The sequence below is a fragment of the Siphateles boraxobius genome, unplaced genomic scaffold, assembly GCF_051911475.1.
Source record: "Siphateles boraxobius isolate OS27281-9 unplaced genomic scaffold, OSU_SipBor_1 46, whole genome shotgun sequence".
In the NCBI taxonomy this organism is placed as follows: domain Eukaryota; kingdom Metazoa; phylum Chordata; class Actinopteri; order Cypriniformes; family Leuciscidae; genus Siphateles; species Siphateles boraxobius.
The window spans coordinates 17,994,467-18,018,219 of NW_027509097.1; the positions used below are offsets into that span (position 1 = coordinate 17,994,467).

The 23,753-nt window shown below is 37.5% G+C and overlaps 2 protein-coding genes and 1 pseudogene across 3 annotated transcripts; 2 read left to right on the forward strand and 1 right to left on the reverse strand.

Moving 5' to 3' along the window:
• Positions 1-1,031: 1,031 nt before the first annotated feature.
• stambpl1 (STAM binding protein-like 1) lies at positions 1,032-13,922 on the forward strand. 2 transcript variants are annotated; one of them, XM_077201182.1, is made up of 11 exons: positions 1,032-1,337; positions 3,522-3,628; positions 4,719-4,936; positions 5,132-5,207; positions 6,930-7,025; positions 7,141-7,450; positions 9,192-9,316; positions 9,898-10,035; positions 11,827-11,939; positions 12,438-12,537; positions 12,659-13,922. In XM_077201182.1, exons 2-11 carry the CDS (start codon positions 3,599-3,601, stop codon positions 12,713-12,715), a joined length of 1,263 nt encoding a protein of 420 aa, XP_077057297.1. In that variant the 5' UTR covers positions 1,032-1,337; positions 3,522-3,598; the 3' UTR covers positions 12,716-13,922. The 2 variants fall into 2 exon arrangements, with proteins under 2 accessions (XP_077057297.1, XP_077057298.1); XM_077201183.1 differs by lacking the exon at positions 3,522-3,628 and having other exon boundaries at positions 1,056-1,337.
• A 578-nt stretch (positions 13,923-14,500) lies between these two features.
• Positions 14,501-22,241, reverse strand: acta2 (actin alpha 2, smooth muscle). The gene is made up of 9 exons (XM_077201184.1): positions 21,887-22,241; positions 20,375-20,546; positions 19,848-19,976; positions 19,207-19,317; positions 16,977-17,061; positions 16,726-16,887; positions 15,539-15,730; positions 15,274-15,455; positions 14,501-15,018 (listed from the first exon to the last, which is right to left on the reverse strand). Exons 2-9 carry the CDS (start codon positions 20,501-20,503, stop codon positions 14,875-14,877), a joined length of 1,134 nt encoding a protein of 377 aa, XP_077057299.1. The 5' UTR covers positions 20,504-20,546; positions 21,887-22,241; the 3' UTR covers positions 14,501-14,874.
• LOC143710338 (5S ribosomal RNA) lies at positions 17,699-17,815 on the forward strand (annotated as a pseudogene).
• Positions 22,242-23,753: the final 1,512 nt, after the last annotated feature.

Sequence of the window (23,753 nt, forward strand, 5' to 3'; positions counted from 1 at the left end):
CTAATTGTAATTCTTACTAGTAACAATTCAATTGTAGAGTTCTGTAATTAAAAATGAATGGAAGTCGATGGAGATATGTCACTAGTAAAAATTTATTTGTAGAGCTCTCTAATTGTAATTGTTATTTGTAATTGAATTAGAGAGCTCTGCAATTGTAAATTCCTTCTAGTAATAGTTGAATTAGAGAGCTCTCTAATTGTAATTTTACTAGTAATAATTGAATTAGAGAGCTCTCTAATTGTAATTGCTACTAGTAAGAATTGAATTGTAAAGCTCTCTAATTGAATTCTTACCAGTAAAAATGCAATTACGATGAGTAAGGCTGGGTACAATTTAAGCTAAACCGGCTTGCCATATTCCTAGTAAGAATTGCATTAAAGAGCTCTCTAATTGCATTAAAGAGCTCTCTAAATGTAATTCTTACTAGTAAAAACTGTTAGAGAGCTCTCTAATTCAATTCTTAGTAAGAATGCAATTGCAGAGCTCTGTAATTGAATTAAAGAGCTCTGCAATTACAATCTTACTAGTAATAATCAAATTAGAGAGCTCTCTAATCATAATTGGTACTAGTAATAATCGAATTAGAGAGCTCTAATTGTAATAGCTACTTGTAAGAACTGAATTGTAGAGCTCTCTAATTTAATTCTTACTAGTAAAAATGCACTTACGAGTAAGGCTGAGTACAATTTAAGCTAAAATTGCTTGCCATATACTAACTAGTGAATAAGTACTAGTAACTAATGAATAAGCACTAGTATCTAATAAATAAGGACTAGTATCTAATGAAGCACTAGTATTTTTAAAAAGGTACTAGTAGGCTACTAAAGAATGCACTATCTAAAGAAAAGGCACTAGTTACTAAAGAATATAAGCACTAGTAGCTATACTAGTACTTAATGGAATACTACTATCTAAAAAATAAGCACTAGTAGTAGCATGAAAATAGAGACTAGTAGGTTTAAATGATTAAATGTTAAGCCGGCTTGCCATAGGTCGTGAGGTTTTGAAACACAGCCATTCACAGCACAGCTGCTTCAGCGGCATTTCTCTGACTCACACACACACACACTCACAGAGCTCCAGGCGAACCATCTGACATCGAAGGGTTATTCGCTCAGAAAGACAGCAATCAGCCATTTTAGTCCTGCGCGTATATGCCAAAAAGAACAAAGCTTTCATGAGGCACAAAGGCAAAAGACCGAGAGTTTTAGACAATAATAAAAACCTGCTCTTTTATTCACGCGAGTTGACAGTTTTCGCGCTGAATTCTAGCATGTGCCAAATGTGACGATTATAGGAATGTGGAGCATGGGATCACAACAGCCATTCACCTGCAGGTGAGGATTTTATTGTATTTAGTTACATTAATTTGTTGGTGCTACTAAATTAGACTTATATGATTATTACTGTTTTGTGTTTAAATTAATTTGTTGCAATTTTGTCAGGTGGGAAAAATATCACTGACAAAATCAATGTCATTTGTATATTTGATATGCTTGATTATATATAATGCTGTTCGATTGTTTTGTCATCAAAACATTATTGATTTTGTCTTGGAGGAGCTCAGGTTTGAGCACATTAGATGTTGATCATATAAAAAGGCATTTGTGTCATAACTTTTTAGTGATGGTGAAAAGCAGAAGTTACTAGACAAGTCGTGATTTAGAGAATATTAGAAATTAATAAGTTAGTAAAATAAAGTTAGTGTAATATTATGTTTATAGTTCTCACTGTGTAAATGGTGTATCTAATAACAAATAAACAATATAACAGCCTAACTTGTTCATATACTGGTCAGGGATGAGTTATTCATGAACTTTGGCATCATACATTTCAGGCATATTATAGCAACTGATAGCTAGACAAACCTAGAACACAAATAGTTCATGTTTATAATCAAATAGTCAAATATTGTGTGTGTGTTGATGTGAGACGCAGTCATAGTAATTGTATTTTAATACCTCATACAAACATGTTTGCAGATGTAGACATGTAGATTTGATTTACTTGGCTCTTAAAATGTTACCATTAGTATACCTTTTTTTAGACATGTTTTGGTATTTTTGCCTTTTTTATTATTATTATTCTTAAAATCCTAAATCTTATCTCAAAGGGATAGTTCACCCAAAAATAGAATTGTCATAATTTACTCACCCTCATGTTGTTCCAAACCTGTATGAGTTTCTGTCTTCTGTTGAACACAAAAGAAGATATTTAGGAGAATGTTGGTAACCAGGCAGTTAACGGCAGCCATTGATTTCCATACTATTTTTTTTTTCCTACTATGGAAGTTAATAGCTACTGTCAACTGTTTGATTGCCAACATTCTTAAAAATATCTTATTTTGTGTTTTACAGAAGAAAGAAACAGGTTTGGAACATCTTGAGGATGAGTAATGCTTTCTGTACACCTAAAGACTTTGAAAAGATTTAGAAAAGACTTTATAAGATTATCAGCTCACATCTAAAGACTTGGGTTCACAGTTTTTAGTATCAGACTAAAGACTTGCGATAATATCAAACATGTTTGATATGAAAGACTAGAGAAAGACTGTCATAAATCGGGTCGCCGACTGCAGATTATCACCTCACATTTAACGATCGAGACGACGGGAGCGCGCTGAGACTCAAGTAAGATCCCTAAAGACTGCCGGTCTTTAGTCTGGGACTGTGAAAATCCTTTGGTGTACGCCCGGCATAAGTGATGACAAAATCTTTATTTTTAGGTGAATAATCCCTTTAAAATCCCTTTGCTAGTATTGTTAAGGACATGAGAATCCAGACAATTGCTGATTCATTATGGAATACTGAATCATTTGCTTTATTTGATGAGCAAATGTGAAATTGCTCTTTAATAAGTTTACAAAAATGTTGAACATTAAACACCTTATATATTATATTCATATCATCTAGCTAATCAAATGCAAATTTACATTATACAAGGCCCTGATTAATAGAGATTGCTCAGTGTTAAATCTGTCACATCTCCTGCACTCTAATTTTACAGTGCATCTAGTTTATGTTTCCATGGTAGCATTAATATGAATATATTCTTCTGTGGAGGTGATACCTTTTCATTTGTTAATTTGTAAAAGGATGGCACTGTGACTGCACTCAGTTTTCAAAGTGTATTAGAGAGAGAATCTGTCCAATCTACCTATGTTTGTGCTAAGTGAAAAAGCACACCAAGGATTTTTTTTTTACAGCTGAAGATATCCATGAGTCACCATATTTTGCTGCATGGTAACAAGCTGTCATAGCAACTGTAGCACAGATTCTGGAACGAATAACTGTGTTATTTGGATCGGGACGCTGAATTATATTCGATAATCCCCATGGAAATGCACAGGGCACGGCAACCGTTTTAATAGATTAGGAAGAATAAGCTAGGAATTCTAAGGCATGGAGTTGTAGCCAAATCCAGTGTTGAGTAACTGAAAACAAAAAGACTCGGCGGTATTGACCCAGTGGCCTCTTAATAGCACTGCTGTGATGCCAGGTATGATGTTTCTTGCTCCTCAGCTTGGAATCATCTTGGGAGATGACAGATGGATGCATAGGGAGGATCGAAGCCTGCAAAGCAACGTCGTAAACTCACCATGGACCAGGGCTTCAGTTTCAGCACACTGGTGAGTGGTGTTGAGGGAGGAGGAGGGTGATGGGGAACAGCTGATATCACTCGGAGCTGGGTCGCAGGGACAGAATGGCTTCCTCTGACTCACTCCCATTAGTATTCCCATTGCAGCTGCTCCATCATTCAGATCCCTCCATCCTGGAGTGGGCGAGAGGGAAGAACGGATCTAGCCCCCTTCACACTTCGCTTCCCCTCTTCGTGAATGCTTGATCAAAATAGTCTTCTTATTCTGTCCACCCAGAATCCCCAGAGACTTTTAATTTGGCTCTCCACCAGCATTCGCAGATTTTTGTGTGCGTACCGCATACTGTTCAAAAGTTAAGCAAGCTGTCATGTCCAGCAAGTCTAACAGCTTTGCAGGCCCTTATTGGATTCCTTTGGTGTCCTGCTGCATGTTGATTAGACGCCCACTCTTTCCAGTGACCCTAAAACAGAGGCTCTGTTTAGTCATTAGTATGGGAGCTTAAAGCTAACTCCGCGTGGGCGCTGCCGTGTGTTCCGGTTCGCACTAGCTGGGTGATGAACAGAGCTTATGTTGTGTGTGTCGGAGGCCTGTGATGTCTTTGGGACCAAATTCCCTGTGTAGCTGGTGTACTGGGACAGCTGCTGGTTCAGTTCGTCTATCTAGAGCAGGGGTGTCAAACTCAGTTCCTGGAGGGCCACAACCCTGCAGAGTTTAGCTTCAAACCTAATTAAACACACCTGATCCAGCTAATCAAGGTCTTCAGGATTACTAGAAACTTCCAGGCAGGTGTTTTTGGAGCTGGTTGGAGATAAACTCTGCAGGACAGTGGCCCTCCAGGAACTGAGTTTCACACCCCTGATCTAGAGCAATTTTACTTGGCAGAGCTACAAAGTGGCTCACCAGATTGACACATTCTAAATGTCTAAATCTAAAAAGATGAGTATGACACAAAATAATCCTAAAAAGTATTGAAATTAGAGGGCTAAATTATCCAAAAACACATCACTATATGTCTCCATCAGCAATAGTATTTCCTAGCTGATAAAAAAAACAAAAAACAACAAACGCTTGTCCATTACGTCTGTGTAATTATGGTTTTTGTTGTCCTCTCCGCTTGCAGAAGAAGTTAGCGGCCGAGCCGGATCACACTGACGTCACTCTGCCGGCAGTGGAGCGTGTACGGGCCCTCAGTAAAATGGGCTATAACATTGAAATAAATGAAGACATCGCCCCGAGACGCTACTTTCGCTCTGGTGTGGAGATGGAGCGTATGGCAGCTGTTTATCTAGAGGAGGGCAGTCTGGAGAATGCCTTTGTCCTCTACAATAAGTTCATCACGTAAGTTTTTATTTAATTAATTTATTTGATTCAATTTCCATCAATTAATTTTCCAAATCGATTGTCTGATGTAGGGTCACACTTTTTTTTTTTTTTGTGTCTTTAATTTTTCCTCATATCTTCTGCCATAATATGCATTGTGTAATTCACGGCCATCGATCCTCAGCTCTATTTTCCTATTTCACTCCTGTGTAGTTTATTTGTTGAGAAACTCCCCAGTCACAGGGACTATCAACAGTGCAACGTACCTGAGAAGCAAGTGATAATGAAGGTAAGCCCTTGGCATGTTACTCACAAGAACTGATGGAGCCCTGTGGCGCTCAGCCCACTGTAAATCTGATTAGCATCATGGTCAATTACCTTGGCTGTCAGGCTCCCCCCTGCTCTCATGGTGGGTTTGCCTTCTGTAAGCACATGTTCTGCTTTTCATTTTAACATGTTGACATGAAATGACTTCAATCAAAATGTTGTTCCTTGTCTCCTGATGTTTTAAACATTGTTTAAAAGACTAATGTTTAAATGCATTTTGTCTCTGTCGTACTGTGCCTGATGGACCTCTTATGTTCATTTACCAATTCACTAGGATATTTAAAAACTCGACCCCCACAAACAATTGTTTTGCATGACAACGTATTTCCTATTGAAAAAGTATGTTAAAGCTGTGTACACATTGTATGATATACAATAGTCCTTTACAATTGTTGCTTGTCAGACTGTACGAATATGATCCCAGCTGTAAGCCTTGTCACACTTAAAGAATTCAGTTGTCATTAAAGGAATAGTTCACTTAAAAATGTAAATTCTGTCATCATTTACTCACCCTCAAGTTGTTTCAAACCTGTATGAGTTTTTTTCTGCTGCTGTCACCTGAGGCTTCACCTCAACTGTCTGGTTACTGACATTCTACAAAATAATTTTTTTTTGTGTTCAGCAGAAGAAAGAAATTTATACAGGTTTGAAACAAATTGGAGGGTGAGTAAATGGTGCCAGAATTTTCATTTTTAAGTGAACTATTCCTTTTAATGTCAGACTGTACGGCAGTCAAGATGCATTAAAAACGGGCACACAAGAAAAGGTGTTTAATATTCGTCTAGAGTTTTACATCGTCAATCCATCACACGTTCAGTGACAGTGAGCATCATTACGCGTGGGACTGAAATGGTGGCTACAAAGAAATCTCTAACGTTAATTTTGGTCTTGGCTTGACTTAAAAACGAAGACAATTTGACTCCAAGTCATCGTAGGAGAAGTCGCACTGCAGGACTTTGTGTCAAATCTTCTGACACTGCCAGAATTTAGGTAAAATTTGATCGAAACAGTCATTTACCGGCTGTCGGTGAACATGTCAAACTACAAACTAACAATCAAAGACTTCAGGTTTAAGCCTAGAATCAAAGGAATCAATTTTTAGAATCAATTTTTTTTTTGCAAAAAAATTTTCAGATGGCCAAATAGTGGCCAAAGTTGTACAGTGTGCACTCGGCTTAAGATGGGACATATCTAGGAACTTGTTTCAATACCCTGAGGTTTACGTCAAAACCATTAACCATGATTTGCTACTTGCTATTGCTAGTCTGTTGCAAGTGGAATTGCTAAAGAGGCTTTTATTGAGGTTTTTATTGAACCAACATTTTTTGTGCAACATGAGTCATCAATATTTTTGGTTTTGGTTTGGAGAAAAATAGTCTTAATATAGCTAAATATCTGCAAAAAAGTTGTTTTGTCCTCTCGCATATGAATAGCTTCAATTGTAGCTGACAGTGACTAAAAGCCACAAAACATTATCATTTCATGGGGTCTTTAACCTAATGATCTAAATGTTTTGTGATGGTCCTTAAATACAAAAAGATGAGTAGTTAGTTTGTGTCTCTATTCCCAGCTTTATAAAAATCATAATGTCCCTGAAAGCTTTAGCTGGCACATATTGATCTGGTACTCGCTGTCTGTAACACAACCCCTAATCTTTGTTCCATTATCTGTTCATTATGTCCAGAAATTACAGGAGGTTGCTTTTCCACGAAAGGACCAATTGAAGAGACTTCTCCATGAGAAATACAGCAAAGAACACAGTGAATATCTGAAGAGTCAGGTACATTAGACTGAGCACTTTTATCACTGCTGATTAAACGCCTGTTAATCAAATTTCAGATTCACTTCGTTATCTTGAATATCAGTCATAATGTGAATGTTTGTGATTTGTGCAGACTCAAGCCATGGCTGTTGACACGTGTGGTGAACGGCTTCAGAAGATGTCTTTAATGGAGGAGGAACGGCAACGTGTGGCACAGCTCAGGAAGATGCAAATCGAGTCCGAACAGTTTCGCTTCTTCGAGGACCAACTGCGTAGACAGGAGATGGCCAGTCGCAGGGATGAGGCTGTCCCCAAAGTGCCTGAACAAACCGACGGGTCCTGCTTATCCCAGACCCCGAAAAACCATGTACGCCTTGACCCTAATCGTAACAAACCAGCGGCCCCCATCCCCAAACCAGCAGCCACATTAGCAGCTGTACAAAGTGAGTGCCCTCATTTAGCTCGTATTTGCTTATTCATTTTGTGATTTATTACACTGCTCTTTAGTCAGTTGCGTTATATTTTTTGACCATTGCTCTGTTTATGTTCTCATATAATCAAATAATGAATTTGATTATATGAGATTTATTTACTCTACTGTTTGTGGTCAGCATGATTTTTTTTATGTTTTTGAAATAACTCTCACAAGGCTATATTTATTTGATCAAAAATACAGTAAACAGTAATCAGAAATAATATTGCAATCTTAAAAAAAATATATCAATTTGAATATGATTAATTTATCAGTGTCTATTTACACCAAGTGCAAATAGTCTGCCTTTTTGGTAGAAGCTATTTACATTAACTCCACCCACTAGTGTCTGGTTGGGCTAGACAAAAGTACAAAAAACACCTGTAATTTGCCCACCGCAGTGGCGTAGGGAGTAAGGCGCGACACAGATCATTTTGATGTGAGTTCGAAACCAGAGTTCGAATCCGCCTTTTGCCGAACTCGTTCTGGTCCCTTTTCCCATCACATATCAGATTGAAAAGGCATTTATTTTCAATAAATATGAAGAAAATATTTAAAATTGGAGTTAAGTGCCTCACGGTTATTTAATAATAAATTGTTTATCGGGTAGGGTTAGGGTTTAGGGAGGGCTTTATTGTCCTAATAAGGTGGCATTTATTTAATAGATATTATCATTTACACTCAATATGTTATTATTGCATAGTATTTTAATACATTATAAAACAGTGAGGTGCAAATAGTGTCTAACTACTATTTGCACTTGTTGCAAAGAAAATAGTGCTCTCTATCGCTATTTTCACTTAGTGTAAATAGCATATCACTAAGAAAATAATGCTATTTTTACATAGTGTAAATAGAAGCTATTGCTTGCACTTAGTGTAAATAGAAGCTGCCTTAATTTATTCTTGTGATGGCAAAAATTTAGGTCCCACTTTATATTAAGTGGCTATAGGTACTATGTACTTACATTGAAATGAATAATGTGATACAATGAACTTATTGTGTATATACAAGTTTTTACATTGTACTTAAATTTTGAAAATACCTACGTGTAATTACAGCTGTAATTAATGTATGTAGTTACACTTTTGACCCATCCCTTACACCTTAACCCACCCTTAAACCTACCCATACCACCACACCAGCCCCTAACCTTACCCGTATCACACCTCAATAGCAGCACAAGTGTTTTACAATACAACATCAACACAATAAGTACTACATAGTACTTAAAGCCACTTGTGGGACCAACATTTTTTTTCAGAAGCCAAGCCATACTTCACTCTTCCATGTCACATGATCCTTCAAAACTTGCTCTAATATGCTTAATGTTTTTGGGAAAACTGTGATCTCCAAGACCACAATCTTTTTAAATGTATAATAATATTTAAATATATAAATAGAAAGTTCAAAAGAACAGCATTTATTTTGAAATAGAAATATTTTGTATAAATATCTTTTTCTGACACTTTTGATCCGTTGTATGCATCCTTGCTTAATAAAACTATTAAAAATAATAAAAATTTTGGGTCAGTAGGTTTTAAACGGTGTATTCATTCATCAACAAATATGATAATGTACAATCAGACAGTCATTAATGCAAAATAAACCCCTTCAGGATGATACAATTTTTATTTTGACTGTCTCACTGAACATGATCAAACAGTTGTTATTAGCAGTACTAGACTGAGTTTGTTCCTCTGTGTTTCTAGGTCAGCGTGTGGAAGGCCTGAGGCGTGTTTTAATCCCACGAGACCTGACTTACAGGTTCCTTTTGCTGGCTGACAGCAACACGGCGAGAGGAATTGAGACATGTGGCGTTCTCTGTGGAAAACTGGTAAGGCCTCACCTGGAGGAAACCTCCTCTCTGTAGGTGTGAGATTCCTTTGTTCCATCTGTGACTAAAGCTGAATTTCCTGAATTATGATGATCCTTCCCTGGAAGTGAGCGTGTATATGATTTGATGAGTGTTCATAGTCAATTGTGAATATTTTTTATACACAGTCTTTCTCATTCACTGTGAAAATGGGAGCTTAGGTGTTGCACAATCTTTGTAAATACAAGGTGCGGATGTGGACTTTCTCATACTTTCACCACGCATGCAATAGTCTCACTATTCATGGGCTTTACAGTGTTTCAGATTCCCATCCATCTACTGTATATACTACAGTGACTGGCCCTAATTTGTCTATCAAGTTTATCCTCTTTTTACACTCTAATCACTTGCTTTTCACCTCGGCTCTCTGTCAATCCAAAAATCTTCTATGTGAACCTGCTGCTCAGCTCCCATAGAGAATGAATTGTTGACCTCATTCAACTTGTGTCAGAGGACACATAGTATAATTGTGGGATGCTGTGTCGGCCTGATATGCAGTCTGTTAATAGACAAACTGACATCTGTGTTTTGTTGTCCCGTAGACGCAAAATGAGTTTGTGCTGACCCATGTGATCGTCCCCAAGCAGTCCGCCGGTCCTGACTACTGTGACATGGAGAACGTAGAAGAGCTGTTCAGTTTCCAGGACCATCATAACCTCCTGACCCTGGGCTGGATCCATGTGAGTGTCTATCTTTTTCTGGTTCTCACTTATTGTCATGCAGGGGAAAATCTTGCTGTCTGAGCCTGCAGAAAGTGCCACAAGATTTCCACAGAATTTGAGTAGCCATCGTTCAATATATTTTGGACTATTTAATTATAGCAATAAGAGCATAACCTCCATTTATCTATTTACTATAACACTTTTTTTGTTTTGTTTGTTTGTTTAAAGGGACAATATGTAGTTTTTTAGGTATTTTATTATCTAAAATCAATATTTTTATTCATAAATATGTCCTCAAAGGTGTACAAATACCTCTGCCAATTATCTGACTTAACCTCGTAAACGAATAATTTATTATCTTTATATATACATGTGACGGGTAGGTCCACGGAGGCTTCCATGTCGTTCCGCCATCTTGAAAAACTATAATAGCAGAGAGGGTCAAAAAGTACTAGGCCAACGCGTTTCCACAACGCGTTTTTGTTCAGAGCCAGCGTCACGTTACTGAAAGCAGCAGAAACGGAGGAGCAGAGCAGAACAGTGAGAGGCGCTTGTCACTGCCCCGGCAAGTCAGTCAGTAATTCATACTGTAAAATTCGATTGTTCGTTGTGTCAAGTTGCAGTTTGTTTGAAATAACAAACTTGTTCAGCCGAAGGAAAAATCGACGAAGTGCTATTAGAAGACATCCTGTTCCTGTCATAGCTTTTTGGTACATAACAGCTACCGTAGATGCAACACGCATTTGAAAAAGCGAGGCGCTGGAGAGCACAATTCGTTTGAGTGCAAAATACAATTTCACCGCTAGATGGGAGAAATTCCTACACAATGTCCCTTTAATCCAACTCTACAGATTTCTCTCATGAAAATGGGGGGGAAAAATCTGCAGATTTTGTATGGGCCTGGTCATTTCTAATAAAACATTACAGAGCTATATGCTTTTTTAGGTTGTCTTTGGTAGTATGAAGTTTGCAACTTGACGTTTGCTGGGTTTTTTATGTACGTCACAGGCGCGCTTCACCAGAGAGTCGGAGAGGGTGAGTCGCTTGGGAGAAGAGAGCGCGCAAATTCGAGCAGAATGGGAAGTGCAGATTTAACTCTCAATGGCTCGAAAATGACTGGTTTTGGAGATAGGTGGCAACAGTGACAGCAATGAAGCCACGTGCATTTTAAGTGGCAAGACCTTTAAATTGGGTACTATGGGAATGAGGGCGAATTACAAATCTCTTTTTTTCTCACAGACTTTCATCTGTTTTTTTTAAAAACGGGTGATTCCCCGGAGGTTTGAGATTTAGCGTGCTCCATGTCTAATTTTCTTGTTCATGTGACAACTAAGCTATGTCACTCCCACACCAAATACACGTCAAAGTAGACGGAGAAACTTTACTGTATTTACAGATATGGCGAGGCACATACAGGCGAGTGATAGATGTACGCAATTCCCAGAGAAAATCATCCAGCGTGGTCTTAAATATAAACACTTGTAGGCTTACCATAGTGAATCAGGATAAGACAAAAACACGGTTTGGAAGGATTGATGAATTGACTCATTATTAAATCGTAAATTTTTTGTACAAAAATTACAGTGTACCTTTTAATTTGCGCATTATCAGTAGATCACCTGCAGAACTTTGCACTCCCATCTCTGCTTTTATGGGATTGCAGTCTCACGCTAATTTGCCCTGTTTAGTAAATCTGGCCCATACTCTCCAAGTCACCTGCTGTTTATTTTGCATGGTGAATTAATATATGGCTGCATGAGAATAATACTAAATGGTGTAAATATGAATATTTGCATGTTTAACTCCCAGACACACCCGACACAGACGGCCTTCCTCTCCAGCGTGGATCTACACACACACAGCTCTTATCAGCTCATGCTACCTGAGGCCATCGCTATTGTTTGTGCACCTAAACATAATGAGTGAGTATAACACTCACAAAACTCCCACACCCTGCATTGTGTTCACACAACCTCAACGCTTTTTCCATCCACAGCCTATAAAGCTCTACTGCAAATCAGTGCCAATTAATGTGTTTTTTAACAATAGATTTTTGATTGTTTGAAAAGTGATACATTTAAACATCCATGAATCATTTAAGTACTCTTGTCGTTAAAGACCAACATTTATTCAAGGCAAATAAATTCAATGAATGTCTCCCGTTAGACTATTTTTGAACTACACCATGCAAATATTTGTATCTTTTGTCTTCTGCAGTAACATTGAATGCAGTAACATTTTTAATCTCCAGATTGCTGCAATATAATGAAGAAATGAGATGGATATATATATATATTTATATTTATTTTATTTTATTTTTTTACTTTTTTATTATTAATATTTAAGTTATACAGTATATGCACATTTTATGCTGCCCAGTATATACATAGTTTATTGAGATTGTAATTTTTCTGCTTCAGCACGGGAGTGTTCCGACTAACCAGTGCTGGAATGGGAGAAGTGGCCGGATGCAGATTGAAAGGATTTCACCCCCACTCTAAAGACCCCCCTCTGTTCACTGTAAGGACCTCAACTGTGAAAATGAAAATCAGCATCTTTACTGTATGCCTTCTGTTGTTAGTATTGGCATCAAAAGTGAAACACCATTAGAGAAGTGAAAAATGTCCTTTTCTATTTGCAGATTTGCAAGCACATTGTGGTGAAAGACTCGAAAACGACAGTTCTGGATCTCAGGTGACAGATGAAGAGGGGAAATACTTCAGTATCAGCAAACCATTGTGAATATCTATTTATATCTTTACTTGAAGGCTTTTTTGTATTTATTTATTTTACAAAAAGGTACTGTGAAACAGAATCCCTCAGCTGCACAGTTTGCTGTGAGCAGGTTTAGTGAAGCTACTGAGATGTTCCAATGGTGTTTTGTGTTTTTTTAGATCATCATGCGCTTTTTGTTTGTGGCCAGGTGTTTTAAAAAATATTGTGGTCGGATTGTACTGTGTAGAATGATCTGACTGCTGTTTTGGTTATTTGTCCTCAAGATGGCGTCATTTATCAAGGCATACCGTGAGGCTGCTACAATGTGAATGGTTTTCAGTCATTTTTTAAAGGAAGTTGTGTGTGATTTGCCTTTGATATCCATTGGTATCACTTGGAGTTCTCTCTGTAACACAATATACACTAAGTGATATTTCTTTTTAAAACTAACTGAATTTTCTAGTACAAAAAGATAATGAATTGCTATGAGAGTCATTTTTAGGCCTTACTACATATTGTATCATTTTTAGTGATCGAATGGTTAATAATTATGCTTTGTAAGGCAGTAAATATACCTTATAATTATGCAACACATACTTCGATTCAGGCTTTCAGTTCAGAGAGCATTTCAGGCAACAACAAAAAATGAAAAATAAGTATTTTCCAATTTCAGCTCAGTGACACAATATAATGTTGGCCAGTGAGCTGACTATTTTATTTTCTAAGTTCTGTTTTTTTTCACAATGTGGATCTGATTATAAGTAATGTCACTTTTGAAAAGCATAAACAAGATTGGGATCTCTTAGGCCACACCAAAGCTCCCATTACAGAGTAAACAAATACCTAAGGGCCTTGACAGCACTGATCTCAGGGTACCATTCCCTCATTTTAACTGCCTGATTTTTGTCTCCACTAGTTTTATGGTTTGAGAGTTTTTTTTTATTATTGTCATCAGCGGATGATGAAATTTCATGTATGATGACAAGTTATGATATTATCCATCCATGCAGTTCTGAAAGTATATCATGTTTTTTTCTGGTACAGTGTGGTGTTGGATTGTTTCTCCAGTGTGCGGCTGTGTGCCAGTGGCTTTGTGCACAGGACAGTACAAGGAGCCTTATGTGTTTGTACATGCACCATTTCTTTCCACTCCTCATTTGTTAATAAACTCTGGGGAATCTGTTATGAAATGACATGACTTTTTTCATCTTTAAATGATTTAGACTGAAGTGAAATACATCATCATCATCAAAGTCATGAGATGGGAAAATTGGACACGTTTATTTCTCAAGTGGTTATTTATTGGATTAAAAGGGTTTATTTGTCTTTTTCAGCAGGAATTAATTGAGTCAAACCTCTCTAGAAATTATTTTGCATTGTAAACAGTCTTTATGTGTCCTGTAACCGGACACCTGGTTCTGCCTGTGTGTTAGTTGCTGTTAACTCTAGCCTAGCCCATGGTTTGCTTGTTGAATGAGGGATATAATGGATCTGTCTCAGTCACTTCAAAGATGAACTAGAAAAAAAGATTTCCGTGAGTTTTTTAGGCTTGAAACCAACCCTTTTAAAGGTTCCAGGTTCTACATGACTGTAGGAGCCCTGTGTGTACAGTAATTATAAATCATTTACAGTGAAGAGAAATATTTCCACTTATTAAAATTATTAATTTAACAAATATAATTTAGATAAGGTTTTTCATTTTTATTTGTGCAAACATTAAGGCTGAGCTGTTGTTGTTTTTTGTGAAGAAACAAGAGGTGAAATACAGTTTATTATTGCAGAGCTTTATTCCTTCATGGAGATATGATGTCCATACAGACTGCCTGAAAGCTGACATGCAGTTGTGTTACCTCGTAGCGTTTTAACACAAAAGGAAGAATGAGCCCTGTTCCTCCATGCCCTCTCCTCATCTCTGGAGTCTCGTCACCCCAAAGAATCTCGCAAATCCTTCATATTGGCAGCACATTCAAGCTTTTGAATCCATTGAAAACAACACTATATCGTCATGACTTAACATAATTAATTCAAAACATTCAAACAGATGTGGGCAGTGCAAAGACAAAACAGGGAAATACGTTCACAGTTTACAGGCTATGAAGCAATAGCAGAATTGGGGGACCAGGAAGGGGTTGAAGGTGGCGTTTAGAAGCACTTGCGATGCACAATGGATGGTCCGGCCTCATCGTACTCCTGCTTGCTTATCCACATCTGCTGGAAGGTGGAGAGAGAGGCCAGGATGGAGCCGCCAATCCATACTGAATACTTGCGCTCAGGTGGGGCGATGATCTGTGTAAATACAGAGTAGAATCAGTGTCAATATTTTTGAGATTTTTATAGTTTTTATTCACGTTTATTTTTTATATTTTCTGAAAAAATGTTTTTATATATTTTTCTTTCAGTTAACGTTTATTTTAAAGTAACATTGTGTTTTTTTTTAGTTATTTCAGCTTTAGTTTTACGATAACCCTGGCTAGAAGAGAAACTGATTAATTCGAAGAAAAAAAAAATATTTTAATCAGATATTCCTAATCAGCCTGAGACCTTGATCTTCATGGTGCTGGGGGCCAAAGCAGTGATCTCCTTCTGCATTCTGTCTGCTATACCAGGGTACATGGTGGTACCACCGGACAGCACGTTGTTAGCGTACAGGTCCTTACGGATATCAATGTCGCATTTCATGATGCTGTTGTAAGTGGTTTCATGAATGCCAGCCGATTCCATTCCTAACACAAAGTGCAAATCAATGCATTTAAGCACATGTATCAAAGTGCTCATAATTTGAAAAGAGATGAGAAGAAAACTTCACCGATGAAGGATGGCTGGAAGAGCGTCTCAGGGCAGCGGAACCTCTCATTGCCAATGGTGATGACCTGTCCATCGGGAAGCTCATAGCTCTTCTCCAGGGAGGAGGAAGAGGCTGCGGTGGCCATCTCATTCTCAAAGTCCAGCGCGACATAGCACAACTTCTCCTTGATGTCACGGACAATTTCTCTTTCAGCTATAGAAGGCAGATGACAGAGATCCAAATCAGTTGAATTTTTTAGTGAATTCATTTTTTTAATTTAATCATAATTTAAGTAGCCTAAATGTTTCTTATGCCACTGGAAACTGTTTCTTGATTATATATACATATTTTCCAGTATACATATTCCTGTCATGACAACTCTTGGCGTGTTTGGCATGGTAATGTTTTATTTTTTTTCATTCTGTCACCTGATGGGAGTTTTGGTTCCTTGTCACTGTCACCTTTGGCTTTGGGCTTGCTTAGTTGGGGACACTTAATATTCAACGATATTATTGATCTGCATTGACACCATTATATGAGAACTGAAATGAGCTGGACGATGACATCACTGTTTTCTACAGAGCAGCTGCATAGATACTGTAAATTAACTAAATTAATAACTTTTTTACAACAGAAATGAACCATCACTGAACCTACTTAAGCTGGACTATAACACTATAACACTAATCTTCTTCTAGATCTGCTGTACAGCCGAAACAAACTTTGTTGCATTATTTTCCTGTTATCACTGTAAAGCTACTTTGAAACACACGGTATTGTAAAATGCATTATAAATAGATTTGACTGGACTTGGTAATGGGTATGACAATGTCGATATGTTTGGTATTGAGAGAATAGATCTGCTACGCTGATGCTGTGAGCAAGTAAGACATGCTGCTGCTGTACAATATAGCATACATGAATTACCCATAGCAGATCTATACAGGTGGAGCTGGGGAAGGTGGTGGGTTTTCTGAAAGGGCGCTGCAAATGCTACAAAAAATGCTGACCATTATTTGGAAGTTGAGCAGCAAGCTCATTGGCTACTCATACAGCAGGAACCAGCTGTGCCCTATAGAGAATGATGTGTTTGCAAGCAGATTGAGTTAAATACCTATCAGCCTGTGCCATCAAGAGTTTCATGACAGTATATATTATAGTATGATGTTTCATATAATTATACTGGTACTGTATATGTCCAGACCCACCAGTTGTGACGAATGAGTAGCCTCTTTCAGTTAGGATCTTCATGAGGTAGTCAGTGAGATCACGGCCGGCCAAATCCAAACGCATAATGGCATGTGGAAGAGCGTAGCCCTCGTAAATGGGCACATTATGGGTGACACCATCACCAGAGTCAAGGACAATGCCTGGTCAAGAAAAAGAAAAGCATTTGGTAATGCACACTCGCAGCATTTTAAATCATATGTGCTGTGACCTGTTTGACAGGTGAACTAACCTGTTGTACGCCCTGAAGCATAGAGGGACAGCACCGCTTGGATAGCTACATACATGGCTGGAACATTGAAGGTCTCGAACATGATCTGCAAAGTGAGAACCAACTATCAACCAAGTGCTTTCAGATTTACTGAAAGGCTAGGTAAAAATAGAGATTTTCTGATTACCCAAATTTTCTTTTTGACAATCCCAACCGATCGATTCTTAAAATCAATCATCAAGAATGATTTTAAGATCAGTCATTCTGTGTATGCTGCATCAATGCATATTTCTATAGAACTGTCATCTCTGGCTGAAGAAACATACAACCTGATCAGTATTATCAGATTAGCTGGTTGTTTTTAGTGAATCAAAAATTCCCTAAAAAACTCACTCTTATGAGCCAATCCTTTAAATGAATAGTGAAAACCTGACAAGTTGCAATTTGAAGCAATCTGAAACACATTATGACTAACTGCTCTCTGTTAATTCATTAGCAGGGTCCATATTTTTTGTTTTAAAATAAATCTATTTTACAACGAAAAAAATCAATATAACAAGAAACAAAACAATGCAAGAACACATTAAATGTATCAAAAAAAGAAAGTAAAGGCATGTATACTGTAATGAAAACTATTTCAAATAACTGTTGTTCTTTTGAACTATATAATAATCAAAGAATCCTGAAAAAATCATCTGTTTTCAAAATGAGTAATATTAAGAAATGTTTCTTGAGCACTACTATCTAGCAGCCGTATCACCCTGTAGCTCAAGACTGGTCTCCCACTGAAGATAAGCAGGGCTGAGCCTGGTTAGTACCTGGATGGGAGACCTCCTGGGAAAACCAGGTTGCTGCTGGAAGAGGTGTTAGTGAGGCCAGCAGGGGCCGCTCACCCTGTGTGGTTCCTAACGCTCCTGTAAAGTGACGGGGACACTATACTGTCAAAGAGCACCATCCTTGGATGAGACGTTAAACCGAGGTCCTGACTCTCAGTGGTAAAAATAAAAACTTCCAGGATGTCTTTTGAAAGAGTAGGGGTGTAACCCTGGTATCCTGCCCCAATTTTCCCCTTGGCCTCTGTCCATCATGGCCTCCTAATCATCCCCATATATATACTAATTTGCTCCATCACTCTGTCTCGTCTCCACCAATAAGCTGGTGTGTGGTGGGCGTTCTGGCGCAATATGGCTGCCGTTGCATCATCCAGGTGGATGCTGCACATTGGTGGTGGTTGAGGAGATTCCCCTTTCTATGTAAAGCGTTTTGAGTGCCGAGAAAAGTGCTATATAAATGTAATTTATTTATTTATTATTGTTATTAAATCAGCATATTAGAATGATTTCTGATGGATCAAGTGACACTAAAGACTGGTGTAATGACACTGAAAATTCAGCTTTGCAATAACAGGAATTCATTTACTTTTATAGAAAACAGTTATTTTAAACTATAATTATATTCATTTTACTGTTTTTACTGATCAAATAAAACAGCCTTAGTGAGCATAAGAGACTTTTCTTTCAAAAAACATAAAAAATTTTACCGACCCCAAACTTTTGAAAGGTTATGTAAGAAAAACAGACATTATAATATACTTGGAACCAAATTGAGAGATGGATGGAACTGGAATTAGAATTTTTGAGTAGTTTGGGAATTTCCATGGGAGTCGTTTAGTGTTTTTTGAATAGCCATTTTTAATTTAAAATGAAATAAGGTCTGTGGTTAACATGACTTGACTTTCATATTATGTTATAGCCTACAACATAAATTGCACATAGGCATACCTCGAGCATTCATTTAAAGCCATTGTGGGATTTATTTTTCTACTACTGACAGTCATAGCAGTTACACTATCACTTAGGCCTACATATAAAGGACACACACAGCAGCTTCGACATTCATGTTTGAGGTTTGACAGTGAATAATTTATGTGGAGCAAAAAAGAAAAAATCACAGACCTTATTTTACTTAAAAACTTGTGTCACAACAATATAATTCAACAGTTTATTTGTATGTGCACTTGTTTTATCACAGACACATGGTCTTTTGGTTTGAAATACTGCACGCTAAATGGTGCGGGTGTTGAGTGAAATCACCCTTTGTCTGGTGAAACTAATGTAGGTGTATCTGATAATACATCTCAGTACCCTAAGGGCTTAATGTAGGCGTTATACCAAATGCTTGTCCGTTTTATATACTAACATTTATGTACAGATCTTACATAATCAGTTTTCTCATTCAGTTCAGCTCTAACCTGGGTCATCTTCTCCCTGTTGGCTTTGGGATTGAGGGGGGCTTCTGTCAGCAGAGTGGGGTGCTCCTCTGGAGCCACTCGAAGTTCGTTGTAGAAAGAGTGATGCCAGATCTGTTAAACATAAACAACAGATATTAACGTACACATCAAATGCTTAGGATGATAGATGGGCATATGAATCACTTTGTGCACAAGTGTGGAAAATGAAAGCTGTTTCTTACAGTTTAACAAACAGATTAAGTAGGCCGAGATAGATTAGTATCTGTTGTATGCATGTAATTGATGATGACACCATGTTGCGTGAAATGTAAAAGGGATATCTCAAAGAGTAAGCAGGAATGTTTTTCGGAAAAGTGATTTTGATGGATGTAGGTGTCGAGAATGTATGTGTTGAGACAGTGGTGATGTAGGTGTTTCTGATGAAATCTCAGACCTTGAGTGAAATGTTCAACAGAATTACAATATATTGAAATGTACAACAGAATTATGGAAAGATTACAGCACATAAATTCAAGCCTTATGATAAGCCGTGTTTGCATAAAAAAAAGATATTTTTAGTAGACTGTTTAGACATCTTCCTTATTTGCACTCATCTTGTTTTGGGTTGTTATCTGTTGGCTTGTTTGATAGGATCTGCTTACTTTTTCCATGTCGTCCCAGTTTGTGATGATGCCGTGCTCGATAGGGTACTTTAGGGTCAGGATTCCTCTTTTGCTTTGCGCCTCATCACCAACGTAACTATCTTTCTGCCCCATTCCCACCATCACACCCTGAGGAAAAAGTAAAACCTGTCAAGGCACGTACACAAGTCGTACACAATAAACACCCCCCAAAAAGTAAGAGTGAGTTGTAATTAATTCTATCTTAATCTATTCTATAGAAGAATACTGAATGCAGACACTCTGGGATGTAGTCCAACTTTCCCCAAAACATTTGGAATCAGATCAAGAATAATAAGTAAAAGGCGCAGGACATAACATGAACTTTTGAAAGTTTATGTAAGCAATATACTTGATATACTTTGATTGCAAGTGCACTTTGCTAACCTCAAATACAAGCTCAATAAAAGCATTTTCTGTTATTGTTGTGTCAAATCTACTCATTGATGTAGGCTGCAGTACTTATCGGCTGCTTATCGGCCCCTAGTGTTGTGCTGAGGGACGCTCACCTGGTGTCTGGGACGACCCACTATGGAGGGGAACACCGCTCTTGGAGCGTCATCCCCGGCGAAGCCTGCCTTACACAGTCCTGATCCATTGTCGCACACAAGGGCAGTACTTTCTTCGTCGTCACACATTTTCAGCTCAGATTTCCTTCCTTACTCCAACAGGAGACAATCACTACAAGAAAGTGTCATCATTAATGTTATATGCATACTTTTAAAGAGTTTTAAATCCCCTTTTGGACTTGTAAATCACATTTTGGGCTTGTCCTAAATTGGAAAAATGTTTCATAAATGAAATAAAACTAAAAAAATATGTAAAAATGGCAGTTTTCTTTAAGATGTAAGGTTAGTTTATATAGTTATTATAATTAGCTTAATATAAAAACATTAAAAGTCAATGGTATGTGCTCATTTAGATGGGAAATAACCATATACGTGTTTAACAACAAATTCACCACACCCTCTTGAACCATGAAGAGGAATACTACAAAGTATGTAAGGTGTACCTGCAAGTTCATTCATAAACTAATTCATACTCACCTGTTTTTTCCTGGTAAGCATAAAGGGAACAGAATTTGTTTAAAATGTTACTGTAAACTTTGCTTTGTCAACATTTTGTATCGCTTACTCTAACTCTGATGTAATGCAAGAATAATTTCTTGCATTACATCAGACACACACACACACACACACACACACACACACACACACACACACACACACACACACACACACACACACACACACACACACACACACACACACACACACACACACACACACACACACACATTCTAAACATCCGTCCTGCAGCCCTTACTGAGTGCACTATGGGAAAATGTCCTAATTTGGAAATGATGGAGAAGCATGTCTGTCTTTGGACTCTCCCTCCCTTTGTCTCTGCCTCTCTACAATATTTTATGAAGAAAGAGAGTGTGTGAGAAAAAGAGGGGATGGGTCAGTGGTCCAGAAGAACCATATTTAGTCATAAACCTCACAAATCAAATGGGCTTCTACAGCGTCCAGATTTTTCTAAACCTTCACCTTAATTTAACAACACACACGCGCCCTAAGAGCCTTTAACATTTAGCATCCTGAAATCACATTACATACACTAAAATAAAGATGCCACCTTGTAGACATGTAGATATGTAATAGTTCTAAAACATAAATGCATTTAGAAAATATATTTTGAGTGTAGGTGAAATCGTTCTGCAAAAGGAAAATGTATCTATACTTTCAGAAGGCTAATCTCTAGAAACACTTGATTTATCATCAGTGTAAAAAACATTAAACAATAATGAAGATTAAATCCTTTCTTACATAACACCAACCAAACTAACCAACACATCTTGAAAGCAGTTTACACCTGGGCAGAAACCATTTCTCTATACAATTAGATATAGACAGCAAATTTCAAGTTAAAGCACTTGTACAAAGTTGGGTAGACAGATGGAGAAGGAGATCGAGCGAGCGAGGATCTGAGAGGTGTGAGGTGAGGTAAATGAGACTTACCCTGACAGTGCTGGGCCGGGGGAGGGGATTTAGCCACTTGGTGATGGTGTGCTACTCCCTTGCTTGTGGTGTACTTATGTAGTTCCCATCCCTGCTCACCGCACCCTCCCACATCCCAAACAAGGAGCCTGGGCTGCACTCATATCAGTAGCCTCACTCCACTAAAGCCTTATAGGGATGACTGGGAGAAAACACTCCAATCCGGGCGGCAGTCCTCCTGCCTCATCACTCAGGGCATTCCAATGGCCCTTTTTGTTTTTTGTCCTCAGAATTTTTGGGGACCTCACCATGCAGGAACATAAACAGAGAGCTGGGCCCTGCCCTACTACTAGGACACACATCAAGTTCCACACCTGAGACAGAGAAAGAACAGCACAATGAATTTGGATCACATAATTATAGAGTTAGATCACACAATAAAAGTACCTGGGAGTGGAAAAGTTCAAACTACTATGTCTTTATGTACTAAGAGAACTGGTAACCTGTAACCTATTTGATCACATATGGTCAAAAGTTTGGGGTCAGTAAGATATATTGTTTGTGAAAGAAGCCTCATGCTCATCATTCTCATAATATATGTGTGTGTGTATATATATATATATATTCTTTATTTTATTTCTTCTTCTTCTTTTTTTCTTCTAATTTTTTATTTTAGTCGCTGTCAATCTGCCTGTGCACTGGACGCTTCTGTCACTAGAAAAATTATTTGTATGTAAGCAAACTTAACAATCAAATTCATTCTTGTTCTGATGTTCTGAAATAGTATTACAATTTAAAAGAACCGTTTTCTATTTTAATATTTTAAAGTGCAATTTATTTGTGTGATAGAAAATCTGAATTTACAGCAGCACGCCAGTGTTCCTTGTCAAATTATCCTCCAAAAATCATTCTGATGTTTTGGTTTGATGCTCAAGAAACAGTTGCGCTGCTTTTTTTGTGGAACTGTTATACATTTTTTAGGATTCTTTAAAAGTAGCCTACAGCATTAGCTTGAAACAGAAATATTTGATAACATTTATGTCTTTACTGTCACGTTTGATCTATTTAGTGCATCCACTCTGAATAAAGGTATTAATAAAATAAATAAATTCTTAACTGATCCCAAACTTTCTAAATGGTAAAGGCATATGTGCAAAAGTTTTGGGCAACTAAAGTATGTTTAAAACACTATGCAGACTAGAACTGTTAGATTAAAAAAAAAAAAAAGGTAACATGAATTTCAGGGTGATCAACTGGCAAGTTTCAGCTGTGATCAGGTCTTCTAAAGAAATCTGATTCTGTGGAAGATAAAAATACATTTTGAAAACAACATGGACAGTAAACTGAATGCAGTAAATTAAAGTGTTACATTCAGTGGCAACATTTTCTACATGTGTATAGTGGAAATCTGACATTTTTGCTAAACACATATCTAATGAAGACATTACAGGGAATAATTTTATGAAGTTTAATATAAAGAATGACAGCAGCTCTTTCATGGTGTTTCGTTTTTATCTTCAGGAAAATTAAAGCTGGAGAATTTTCCACCTGAGACGACCTGTTTGGAACAACAGTATTTGCTTGACCAATACTGAAGCCAAATGTAAGGTAGTAAGAAAGGAAATATACAAAATAAGATCCAGTCATAGAAGGAAGTAGAACAACAAAAACATTCTAAATCTATGCTGAAGTATGGAGAATTAAATCTTGCATAATCAACCAACCGGTTGCCTTGACTGTTTACGTCTAAAATGCTATAAAAAAAAACACCCATGAAGTAATATATCATTAGGGATTCAAAGGAGTTTCAGTTTAAAGACACTAATTACAACCACAGTTTCATGTAGTTATTGTTTTCTGAGTTTCTATCCTTCCTTGGATCACATGG